Consider the following 12,514-nt stretch of genomic DNA (forward strand, 5'->3'; position numbering starts at 1 on the left):
TCCTGATCTCTCACAGGTACCACTGGGCCCGGCAGGACACAGACGTTACACAGAAACGTCAGAAAATATACAATTACAAAACAAAACGTACATACATACAAAAAGAAATGATATTAGGAGTGTGAAAATTCTGTCCAGGGCTTATTTATGCAGCCAGAGACGTCTCTGTACCAAAATCAATTTGAAGTAGATTTTCATCAGATTTATTTCGTAAGATTTTCATCAGATTTATTTTCGTATCAGACCCAAAACACTGAAAAAGGTGATTTTCTACAGCTACCGATTTCAGAAAGTGAAGTGATTGTCACATGTGATACACAGCTGCACAGCACACGGTGCACACAGTGAAATTTGTCCTCTGCATTTAACCATCACCCTGAGTGAGCAGTGGGCACCATGACAGGCGCCCGGGGAGCAGTGTGTGGGGACGGTGTTTTACTCAGTGGCACCTCAGTGGCACCTTGGCGGATCGGGATTCGAACCGGCAACCTTCTGATTACGGGGCCGAACCTCCCGCCCACGGACTGCGAGACTGGACACCGGTGATATTACCCCTGAGCTACCTGGCGTGTAAAGAGACGTAAAGAAAGAACAAGTCGAGTCGCGGCCAGGGCAGCTAGTCGCTCGCAGATACACCGATGCGGACAGGCGGCGTAATCGCGACGGAACCCGGAAATGAAGCGGCGAGCATGGCGGCGACCGGAGACGCGGCGTTCCTCAGAGCCACGGGACGGACGTTCGTGGGGCTGGGAGCAGGTACCCTCCACAATTTACTGCCTGGTTACATACTTTTACTATAGCGGCCACTGAAGGTTTGGAACGTTTTTTTACCAGACGTCCTTATCCAGAGCGACTTACAGTCAGTAGTTACAGGGACAGTCCCCCCCTGGAGACACTCAGGGTTAAGTGTCTTGCTCAGGGACACGATGGTAGTAAGTGGGGTTTGAACCTGGGTCTTCTGGTTCATAGGCGAGTGTGTTAGCCGCTAGGCCACCACCACCCTACTATTAGGGTGTATTTAAGGTGACCGCAGGAATGGAGGTCTGTAAAGGACTGTGTCGGTTCCTCGTAGTTTTTCTGGTTTCAGGTGAGAGGACACGTGTAGGTTTACGTCCCCACTCCCTGTCCACCTACAGAGGACCTGCGCTTCTTCAGCAGGCGTCTTCAGGATCTGCAACGCTGACAATATCCGCACGTTTTTACAACCACGACGCTCATTTCTGGATTTTTATTGGCCGACCAGCTTCCTGCCACCAAAATCCATTTAAGCTCGTCGTATCAGACGTACGAAATTACTCAACGGGTTTCAGCGAACTCGCTCGAGGAACCGACATGAAGAAACGCACACGAAGCCACTTTCAAGTTTCGAAAGTGAAGTGATTGTCACACGTGATGCACAGCACACGGTGCACACAGTGAAATTTGTCCTCTGCATTTAACCATCACCCTGAGTGAGCAGTGGACACCATGACAGGCGCCCGGGGAGCAGTGTGTGGGGACGGTGCTTTGCTCAGTGACACCTTGGCAGATCGGGATTCGAACCGGCAACCTCCTGATTACGGGGCCGCTTCCTTAACCGCTAGGCCACCACTGCCAAGTGACCAGGCCGTTCTGACGCGGAGCGTGCTCGCGGTTGGGGGAACTGGTGGAATATGAATGAAATGCAACATGCTTGAGCTCATGTGGGAGATGGAGCTTCTTTCTTCTGCCAGAAAGCCTTCCTCTCGCTGATTGCGGAGAAGAGTGAAGATGAGATGCCGCCATTGAAGCTCAGATCGATTCCTTTTGTTCTGTGCCGGAGTTTTGATGTAGAAAAATTACCATGAAGCCAGTTGGGAGAAGCATTCATAAAAATGCAGAGAACAGAGTGAATGCGAACTAAACGTGTGGAGCGTGTGTGTGTGTGTGTGTACGCGCCTCACTGCATGCGTGTTCATGTGTGTGAAGTTGTGTGTGTGTTCTGCTCTTTCATTTTTCAGGCATTCTGTTTAATAAATGTATTATTATATAAAGATTCCTCGCCGGTCTGAGCGAGCTGTTAATGTCCCTGCTGCAAGACAAAATGACGGCATGGCGGTCGTGAGAGTCGGCGAGGGTGTCCTCACATCGACCATCGTGTGGGTGCGAAGGTGAAAGTATCTAACACTCTCCTATAAGCCTGAAGACCCAGGTTCGAACCCCACTTACGTTTTGAGCCATTTGTCAGACGGCCTGATCCAGAGCAAATTACGACGTGCTTCCATGTTCATGTTCGGTTAATGAAGCAGCACCGTAAACGTGTGTGTGTCTTTGTTAACGTGTCTGTAAGAGTGTGTGTCTGTGTGTGTGTCAATGCATGTGTCTGTGTAAGAGTGTTGTGTGTCTTTTTAAGCGCGCGTGTGTGTATGCATGTGTGTGTAAGTCTCTCCGAGTGTAAGAGTGTGTGTGTCTTTGTAAGTGTGTGTATCTGTGTAAGAGTGTGTGAATGCATGTGTCTGTGTAAGTGTGTCATTTTAAATGTGTGTGTGTGTGCGTGTAAGTCTCTCCGAGTGTGAGTGTGTGTGTGCGAGTCTCTGCGAGTGTAAGCATGTGTGTGTAAGTCTCTCCGAGTGTGAGTGTGTGTGTGTAGGAGTGTTGTGTGTCTTGGTAAGCGTGTGTGTGTAAGTCTCTCCGAGTGTAAGCGTGTGTGTGTGTAGGAGTGTTGTGTGTAAGTCTCTCCGAGTGTAAGTGTGTCTTTGTAAGCGTGTGTGTGTAAGTCTCTCCGAGTGTAAGCGTGTGTGTAGGAGTGTTGTGTGTAAGTCTCTCCGAGTATAAGCGTGTGTGTGTGTGTAGGAGTGTTGTGTGTAAGTCTCTCCGAGTGTAAGCGTGTGTGTGTGTGTAGGAGTGTTGTGTGTAAGTCTCTCCGAGTGTAAGCGTGTGTGTGTGTGTAGGAGTGTTGTGTGTAAGTCTCTCCGAGTGTAAGCGTGTGTGTGTGTGTAGGAGTGTTGTGTGTAAGTCTCTCCGAGTGTAAGCGTGTGTGTGTGTGTAGGATTGTTGTGTGTAAGTCTCTCCGAGTGTAAGTGCGTGTGTGTAGGAGTGTTGTGTGTAAGTGTGTCTTTGTAAGCGTGTGTGTGTAAGTCTCTCCGAGTGTAAGCGTGTGTGTAGGAGTGTTGTGTGTAAGTCTCTCCGAGTGTAAGCGTGTGTGTGTGTAGGAGTGTTGTGTGTAAGTCTCTCCGAGTGTAAGCGTGTCTTTGTAAGCGTGTGTGTGTAAGTCTCTCCGAGTGTAAGCGTGTCTTTGTAAGCGTGTGTGTGTAAGTCTCTCCGAGTGTAAGCGTGTCTTTGTAAGCGTGTGTGTGTAAGTCTCTCCGAGTGTAAGCGTGTGTGTGTGTAGGAGTGTTGTGTGTAAGTCTCTCCGAGTGTAAGCGTGTCTTTGTAAGCGTGTGTGTGTAAGTCTCTCCGAGTGTAAGCGTGTGTGTAGGAGTGTTGTGTGTAAGTCTCTCCGAGTGTAAGCGTGTGTGTGTGTAGGAGTGTTGTGTGTGTAGGAGTGTTCTGTGTGAGTCTCTCCGAGTGTAAGCGTGTCTTTGTAAGCGTGTGTGTGTAAGTCTCTCCGAGTGTAAGCGTGTGTGTAGGAGTGTTGTGTGTGTAAGTCTCTCCGAGTGTAAGCGTGTGTGTGTGTAGGAGTGTTGTGTGTAAGTCTCTCCGAGTGTAAGCGTGTCTTTGTAAGCGTGTGTGTGTAAGTCTCTCTGAGTGTAAGCGTGTGTGTAGGAGTGTTGTGTGTAAGTCTCTCCGAGTGTAAGCGTGTGTGTGTGTAGGAGTGTTGTGTGTGTAGGAGTGTTCTGTGTGAGTCTCTCCGAGTGTAAGCGTGTGTGTAGGAGTGTTCTGTGTGAGTCTCTCCGAGTGTGTGTTTGTGTACATGCTGTAGTAATGTGGAGTCTCCGCTCAGAAGGTCCTTGGCCTGGAAGGAAGTGTTAGGTTTGTTTGGAGGACGTTATGTAAGATGTTGGATTATGTAAAACATTGTGGTGCATCTACAGCACCTCCTGACGCTGGATGAATTATTGATATTTGTGCCCCCCAGACGTGGAGAGGGAGTGGCGCGGCTCCTTCTACTTCGTCCAGGCAGCGGACCCCCAGCTGGGGCTGATGAAGGCGTGGCGGGACGGCGACTGCAACACGCCGGGGTACGAGTGGGCGGAGGAGGTGGCGCTCACACGGAAGGCCGTCCGGGCCGTCAACAGGCTCGCGCCACGTCCGCGGTTCATGGTCCTGTGTGGTGACCTGGTCCATGCCCTGCCCGGTAAGTACTGACAGGACTGTGGACGGAACGTTGCCTCCTGAGGTCCTGGTCGGGATTCCAGATGCCGTCACCCTGGCTCGGGACGGTGGTGGGCGGGGTGGTCCTGTCAGCCCTGGGCTTTATTGGCAGGTTGATTGATGGTGATCTCCGAATGCCACAGCTGCAATTCCAACCTCTTTTAACAGGTGTCACAGACGATTGGGCAGCTTTACTACAGCCACAGAATCAATCGATCAATCAATCAATTAATCAATCAATGTTTACATAGAAGTCAACATGTACCGTGGCACACAGCAACACAGGGATGAGATGTTGCACGAACGCCCTTTACCAGTAAGAAATAGTGTACAAGAGGCCATTATATTCCTAATAGGAATATTATTTATTATTGACTGTCATAGACATGTAATACTGCAGTCAAACACGCAGCAAGTGAGGACATTAAAAGTAACAGCGGATCTGCATTTACAGTTATTACAGCTGTGAATATGTAGAATAATTTGAGTCTCCTGGCATACCACAGTTTGAGAAACAAGGTTTTCTATAGCAAATTCCATAATTGGTTAAATAAAAAATTCTCTCCACAGAATTAAAAAAATGTTAAAAATTGAGAAAGCACAAACATACATAAATACTCACAGCTCAGAATTGATCTCAGGTGCATCCTGTTGTCCCCTGATCATCCTTGAGATGTTTCTGCAGCTTAATTGGAGTCCAGCTGCGAACAAACATGACAAGTGACGTGATCGTCATTGTGAATCACTGCAGCACAGCACACGGTGACACGGTGAAACGTGTCCTCTGTATTTAACCATCAGGCGCCCGGGGAGCAGTGTGTGGGGACGAGACCTTCATCAAGGGGACCTCCGTGGCACCTTGGTAGTTCGGGATTCGAACCTTCTGATTAGAAGGCCACCGCTGGCACTGGAAAGGCACACTCCTTCTATATAAGGTCCCACAGTTGACAGTTCATGTCATAGCACCAACCAAGCAGGAAGTGAAAGGAATTGTCTGTAGACCTCAGAGACAGGATTGGCACAAATCTGGGGAAGGTTACAGAAAAAAATCCTGCTGCTTTGAAGGTCCCAATGAGCACAGTGGCCAAGATTCCATTCAAAAAGCCACCAGGACAATCTAGAGCGGTCCGGCCACCTGAACTGACCAATCAGGGGAGAAAGAACTTAGTCAAGGAGGTGACCAAGAACCCGATGGTCACTCTGACACAGAAGAACCTTCTAGAAGGACAACCATCTCTGCAGCCATCCACCAATCAGGCCTGTAATGTATAGTGACCAGATGGAAGCCACTCCTGTAACATAACATAAAATGTGGAAAAAGTGACACGCTGTGAATACTTTCCAGGTACACACTGTGTGTGTGTGTGTGTGGGTGTATATATATACTTTTTCCACGTGTTATGTTACAGTTTTATTTGGAAATGGATGTGTGTGTAAAACGATATTTCATATTTACGTATATCATACGTAGTTGAGGGAACATCTGAGACACCCTTCCTTATTATCGTGGTCCTAGACCCTTTCTCTCCTCTTCAGCCCATCAGGATCCGTGTTCTGCGCCACACTCATCATTTTTATGTTGATTTGGACATTTGCTTCATTTCATTGTGCTGCTGGAATATTCAGTGGCGACCCAGTTTTACGCTCCTGCCGGATATATTTCACCGGATCTTTTCATTGTATTCATCCTTCAGGAAAAAGAAGACCATATCAAACGTACCGTGTAGAACCGCGGTGTAGAAGGTCCCTCTCGCTCACTCTCTCTTTTACTTATTTACTTTTTTGTGTGTGTGTCCGAGGGTTGGTGAGAGGGCACGCCTCCTCAGATACACGCGAGGTCAGCTGACCGATTCTTTTCATCCATGAATCTCGAGCGTTGCCATGGGAACCAAGCACATCAGAGCGAATGCTGCTTCCCTCAGCTGTGCTCCAGACCGCGATGATAGAATCCACTGTTGTGGTGATTGGGAGTTTAGCCAAATATTCCCCGTACCCCCGAGAAACGTATATTCACGGGTCCACTGTGATTTAACCACGTACACTGACCAGTAACCTTTCACATGTGGGGAAAGACGGACATTTTGAGGTTTAGTTTTGTTACGGGTCATTTATTTATGGGGAACAGGATGGTCAATAAATTGCAGTTAGGAAGGATTTTAAAATGTGTTTCACATACTTGTTAAAATGAAAGCCACCACCCGCCGTGTAGGATTTGGGGTTGGTTTTGCTCTCCGGCGCCCCCTGCAGTTGCCAGGTGTAATGCACTTTTTCTTCTCTTCACATGCAAGTAGATCGAAGCCGAATTTACAGCTTGCAAGTGGCAAGTTAACCCCAAACTTGCTTAAAGACCTGGAATACGTAACAAGTTTGGCTACTCAGGTCACAATGTTCGTGTATTTTTATAGTATATATTACACATTAATTCGGTCGTGTTGAGTCCAGAGGACGCTAATCAGCCTGGAACCAAAGGGCATTACTGTCTGTCTCTGACACAGCGATACACCGAGACGTGCCGTCCCACACTGTCAGCCTGTACTCTGACCTTTAGCTAAACTGTTTAAATGGCTGCTCTCAGGAGAAGACCGCCCGTCTTTACTCTTTCACGTCCCATGTCACCGAGGGACCTGAAACCCTTCACCTGAAATCCACTGTCTCTGTCCCTGCTTCAGCACACGGTCAGCGTGGAGTGTCCGGCATGTAATGAGATTTTACTTTGTTTATTTGATTGAGTTGGCTGTGGTGGCCTAGCGGTTAAGGAAGCGGCCCCGTAATCAGAAGGTTGCCGGTTCGAATCCCGACCCACCAAGGTGCCACTGAGCAAAGCACCGTCCCCACACACTGCTCCCCGGGCGCCTGTCATGGTGCCCACTGTTCACTCAGGGTGATGGGACAAATGCAGAGGACACATTTCACTGTGTGCACCGTGTGCTGTGCTGCTGTGTATCACATGTGACAATCACTTCACTTTACTCAATATTTTAAGTCATGCAGGTCAGTTTAAAGACATGATGTCCAGTTTGCACATGTTAAACGTTGAATTAATGGGGCAGATATGGAAGGTGATTCGTCTCTCCGCTTCCAGACATGGAGTGCCGGGAGGAGCAGGAGCGCGACCTGAAGGAGGCGCTGCGAGCCACCAGCCCCGACGTCCCCCTGGTGTTCGTCAGCGGCAACCATGACCTGGGGAACACGCCCACAGCGGAGACGGTGGCGCAGTACTGCCGTTCCTGGGGGGACGATTACTTCAGCTTCTGGGTGGGTGGGGTGCTGTGCCTGGTGCTCAACTCGCAGCTCTACTACGACCATTCTGCCTGCCCCGAGCTCGGCCGCGCCCAGGAGGCGTGGCTAGAGGAGCGGCTGCAGGAGGCGGAGCGGCTCCGCCCACGCCACATCCTGGTCTTTCAGCACATCCCGCTGTACCTGAGGCGGCCAGACGAGGACGACGACTACTTCAACCTGCAGAAGGGCGTGAGGGAGCGGCTGAGGGAGCGTTTCTGCAGGGCGGGTACGTTCCTCTGAACAGGGCGTGGTCAGCGAGTGCTGAGAGATAAACGTCCAGCAGGAGAGCCGAGTTCTTCTGTGGGATTCAGAACCAGGATGAGACGCTGATCTACACCGAGGTGTTTGTCCCTGAGGCCATACAGAGCTGATCGCTGCTGTAAATGTGTGTGTGTGCGCGCGCACAAAAGCCTCATTCATTCACACAAACCTGCATAAATAGAAATAGACATGTGCGCGTGTCCAGATGCTGAGAAGACAGGAATCGGCCTCCCTTCAGGGTGGAGATGCATGCAGTAAACATGGGAACAGACAGCTGTTACCGAGCCTTCATGTGTAAACAGGATAAAAATATCTGCCTCGGCTTCTCAGGGCATCTTAATGGGTTTAATAATCCAGCCGCATAGTGTACTCATCATTACTGTACATTAGTGTAAATGTATGGTTCCACTTTTCATGTACAGTCCTGTGTCTCTGCGTGTTGTGGGTCAAATTCTGAGGTTACTGTAGTCTTTTTAAAAGACAATTCATGCAAATACTGGCTCCCTCCTCCATGATTAATTTACGGAGGGCTGCATTTGATGTGTTTTACACCTTTTTACTCATGTGTGGTGCAATGTGGTAGAAAACAGTCACTGATCATAACCACCATGGCTGCTGGAACCCATCCTGGTACGCTGGGCCCACACACACACACACACACAATTCGTCTGGACGGTGGGAGGAAACCCACATGTAGTCCAGATTCAGCGTTACAACCACAACGTTAACCAGCGCGCCGTGTAGACGAGTAGGTGGAAGATGACTGCAGTTGCAATACGATGTCATCATTTCATGCAACCCAGAGATGATGCCGTTCTCACAATATCTCCTCCTTGGTTTGAATGAACGGCTCGAAGATTTAATTACAATTGAGTTGGATTGAACGCTACATCCTTTCCACAGATGTGACTGATGGTTCATGTTCAGGGTTCAACATGACCGCACGTTTATCTTGTTGGGTTTACGGTTATTAGAAGTCAACCTTGTGAGGGTCCTGCAGGTCTCGCGCTGCTCTGGTTCTTGGTTCTGGATGGTTCAGCTTGCAAGGCCGCCCTGTTGCCTCGCACCCCGTGGCGCAGACTTGTACTGGGCTAATTTACGGCGGTAACGTAATACGCTCGGGTCTGTGCCGGGCCGCAGATAACAGGAAATGAGTGTGTGCGGTACCCTGCATGATGCCTTTTGGTGGAGCTCAGGGGTGAACCCATAACCATGTTCTAGAACCAGAATCGCTGAAATATGGTGCATCGCTTACGTGACGCTTACATGATTATTTTTTACATTTATTTGTTTCCTAATATTTTTTACACTTAAACCAAGAGAAACATGAAATCAAATCTAATAAAATCAAGTGAGAACTCCTACAAACCCACCAGATCAAAGACCCTGAGGACAGGCAGACAGTGAATGGCGGAGAACCTTCAAATCTCTGCTCAAATGAGCCATTTGCTCATAATCGGGACGGCAGCACATGGCTACAGCCGTCAGGCAACTTTCTGGGAGCAACAACGTGAATCACACCTCCACAACCAGTCATGGATGGGCCCATCACAACATTTTTTTAATGTTCCTGCCGTGCTGGATCTGGAGATTAGTTTTAAGCCCAGTCCTACACTAAAAGCTAACTTTTTTTAAATGTCCCCTGCCATGAAAATTGGTCTTGTTGGTCCCCTAATACTGTATCTGAAGTCTCTTTCCAAAATCCAGCCGCGGTGCAGAATTACAGCCACTTAGATCTAGTCCCACAATGAGATTTCCCAGGACTGTAGCTTTAAATGCTAATGAGGACGAGAGAGGCGGGACGAGGGGTGGGATAAGAAACGGGAGGTGACTACACAAGGGGACAAATTCCAGATCCGACCGTCTGAGATTCCAGATCCTGCACTCTGAACGGCGAAGTGATATTTAACAGAGACTGACCCTAAATATTCAGTTCTCCCGACTGACCTGGTCTGACCCACCGGTCCAGCAGTAAGTCCTACTTTTTACCAGTAGATCGCTGGAAAGGCGTGACCCACACCTGGATACGTGGGTGTAAAACGTGGATGGAATCTGCAATAAAATGAATATGAATCAGTTGTGGAGAAAAATAGAAGTATGTTCCACATGGTGCCAGGCGAAGATTGGTCTCCACCGCACGGCGCGCCCAGAAAGGCAGAAAACACCTTAACCAGCCACAAAATATGAGGACAGGAAGTAATATCATGATATCAGCCCTCAGAATTACAATTCATCCTCATTTAACGTCAATCTCACTCAGTGTTTATATGATCGGGTATCATTTTTTTTTCATATTGTTTTCACCCGTCTACTCTGTTCTGTTCAGGAGTGAAGGCCGTCTTCTCCGGTCACTACCACCGAAACGCGGGCGGGTGCCACGACGGCCTGGACATGGTGGTGAGCTCTGCGATTGGCTGCCAGCTCGGCGAGGACATGCACGGTGTTCGGATAGTGGTTGTGACGGCTGACCGGGTTGTCCATCGCTACCACAGCCTCGACCGGCTGGCCGAGAGCGGCGTGGAGGCGGAGCTAAAGCAGCTGTTGTCCTGAGGCGCGTCTGCAGCCTGCTGAACTTCTCACCCCTACAAGATAATTATACCGGAGTTCACCTGAAGCCCCTCGCTTGGTCCACGGGCCGAGGCGCCACAGATGGAGAGGTGGCGTCTCCATGGGAACTGTGGCGAAACACAGCCGTACGGAGTCTTTTGGTAGGCGGAGCGCAAAAGACGTGTCACTGTACAAATTTCACACTTTTAATTTGGACCTCTGTCAGGCCTTCAGCTGTCTTCAGAAGATTTTCATGCACTATAGAAATGATTTTTCAGCCACTAATAATAAATATTATTTCCATTTGCTCTTAATCGTCTTAATCAGGAATTCTCTCAACCAATTCCAGCAGTCCTGAAGTTGAAGACTTGCTGACACAACGTCTGTAACTAAGACAGGCAGATATACGTGCATCTGTGAGGGTTACAAATCACGGGTTACAGCACAGTTTCATCTGAAATGATATTTATTTGGAATACTGGTAGTAATTATGATTTTTTTTAAATATTAGTATACTGCATTACAGTGTTTATGGTTATACAGTCACATCAAACATCTCTTGGTGAACAAATACACAGTTTTTCCTGATCTGATTTACATTTACAGCATTTGACAGACGCCCTTATCCAACTTACATAACTGTATTAAAATGTCCATCATAGAAATCCCACATTTGGTTCACTTGGTTCTGGTCTGTAAATACGATTAATCTAAATATTTTCCAAAACGGAAGGTTTTCATCTTGCACCTTTCAGCTGTTGGAAGATCTAGTGGAAGTTGATTCCACCACCTCGACTCCAAGCCAGAGAAGAGTCGAGATGGATGCTTTCCTGGTACCTTGAGAGATGGCGGTACCAGTGGAGCAGTGCTGGAGGAGATGGAGTGATGAGAGGTCTGCGGTAGGAGGGCGTGACCCGTCCACCATCAGTATTTTAAATCTGCAGTGTACCGCTGTGGGAGAATTTGGGAACGTGCTGCAGCGTTCTGGATCACCTGGAGAAGATATCTGACAGGCCAGCACCACCTTAAATGCATTATTCTTATAATCACTTTTATTATGACCTTCAGTGAAGCCTCCAGTCATGCTGCACCCTGTTGACTTTAATCAGGCCGCAGAACCTGCGAGTGTCACATCACCTACAGTTCCGACGGAAAGTTTGTGCCCGAGTGACGTTGTGGAACGACGGCTCTCCCCCGGGATTAATTCACACTCGCCTAAAGTGGTCCAGGCGGCCCAGCATGGAGTATAATGTCCTCTTCCACCTCCATTATCTCCCCGTCTTCGCCACGCTGCCCTGTTCATATAAATATGTAGACGTCTCCTGACTCCAGCTCCTGGTCTGGAGGAGACGCCAGTTGCTGGTGTGCATTTTCCAAGCCGTCAATCATCGCCTTGTCCAAATATCTGATGGATTTTCAGCCGCCGGCCCATCTGCATGCCATTACAGCGGGGTGCTTTTCATAATGGAGCCATTTCCTGTAGAGCACTGGAGTGGGGAGACATTAACCTGCGATGCCCACGCCGGGGGAAATAAAGAGGCGGTGACGCCAGCGGCGGAGTCCCAGGTCCCGTCTTACGTTAAAGGCGGGGCTACACTGGACCGTTAATCCTGTTAGCTTGAAAATTCATCATATCAGCTTCCCTCGTGCGTCTCGTCCAGGACAACTGATCATTACGGCTCCTCCCCATACGTCACTTTCGCTGTAGCTCCTTCATTAAACTGCTAATAACGAGGCCGACACCCCCTCTTCAGCTCGATCTGCGTTCATGACGGCCTAGCGGGTGAGGAAGCGGCCCCGTAATCAGAAGGTTGCCGGTTCGAATCCCGATCCGTCAAGGTGCCACTGAGCAAAGCACCGTCCCCACACACTGCTCCCCGGGCGCCTATCATGGTGTCCACTGCTCACTCAGGGTGATGGGTTAAATGCAGAGGACACATTTCACTGTGTGCATTTTCAGGATTCGTGTCACGCTGGAGTTTAAACGACGTGATCGACTACTTCAGACCATCTTTGTTCTTTAATTCCGAGTTTGTGCCCCTGCGTCAGCAGAAACTGGCCGTTTCCACACTAATGGCACCATCGCCCGGGGACTCTGTCCAGAACGGCCACCTCTGACTCCCCCGCGGGCCCTCGGCCACCTGCGTCCTCGTCA

At 49.1% G+C, this 12,514-nt stretch overlaps 1 protein-coding gene across 1 annotated transcript; it reads left to right on the forward strand.

The window, feature by feature from the left end:
* The first annotated feature begins 400 nt into the window (after positions 1–400).
* Positions 401–10,673, forward strand: cpped1 (calcineurin-like phosphoesterase domain containing 1). The gene is made up of 4 exons (XM_028990226.1): positions 401–756; positions 4,037–4,255; positions 7,355–7,777; positions 10,139–10,673. Exons 1-4 carry the CDS (start codon positions 639–641, stop codon positions 10,360–10,362), a joined length of 984 nt encoding a protein of 327 aa, XP_028846059.1. The 5' UTR covers positions 401–638; the 3' UTR covers positions 10,363–10,673.
* The last annotated feature ends 1,841 nt before the right edge of the window (positions 10,674–12,514 follow it).

This window comes from Denticeps clupeoides, chromosome 8 (genome assembly GCF_900700375.1).
Source record: "Denticeps clupeoides chromosome 8, fDenClu1.1, whole genome shotgun sequence".
Classification (NCBI taxonomy): domain Eukaryota; kingdom Metazoa; phylum Chordata; class Actinopteri; order Clupeiformes; family Denticipitidae; genus Denticeps; species Denticeps clupeoides.

Bases quoted from the DNA above. Each gene is read 5' to 3' on its own strand.
- cpped1 (XM_028990226.1), top strand. From the start codon at position 639: ATGCGGACAGGCGGCGTAATCGCGACGGAACCCGGAAATGAAGCGGCG. The intron at 757-4,036 runs GTACCCTCCACA...TGTGCCCCCCAG, and splicing joins GTTCGTGGGGCTGGGAGCAG to ACGTGGAGAGGGAGTGGCGC. The intron at 4,256-7,354 runs GTAAGTACTGAC...CTCCGCTTCCAG, and splicing joins CCTGGTCCATGCCCTGCCCG to ACATGGAGTGCCGGGAGGAG.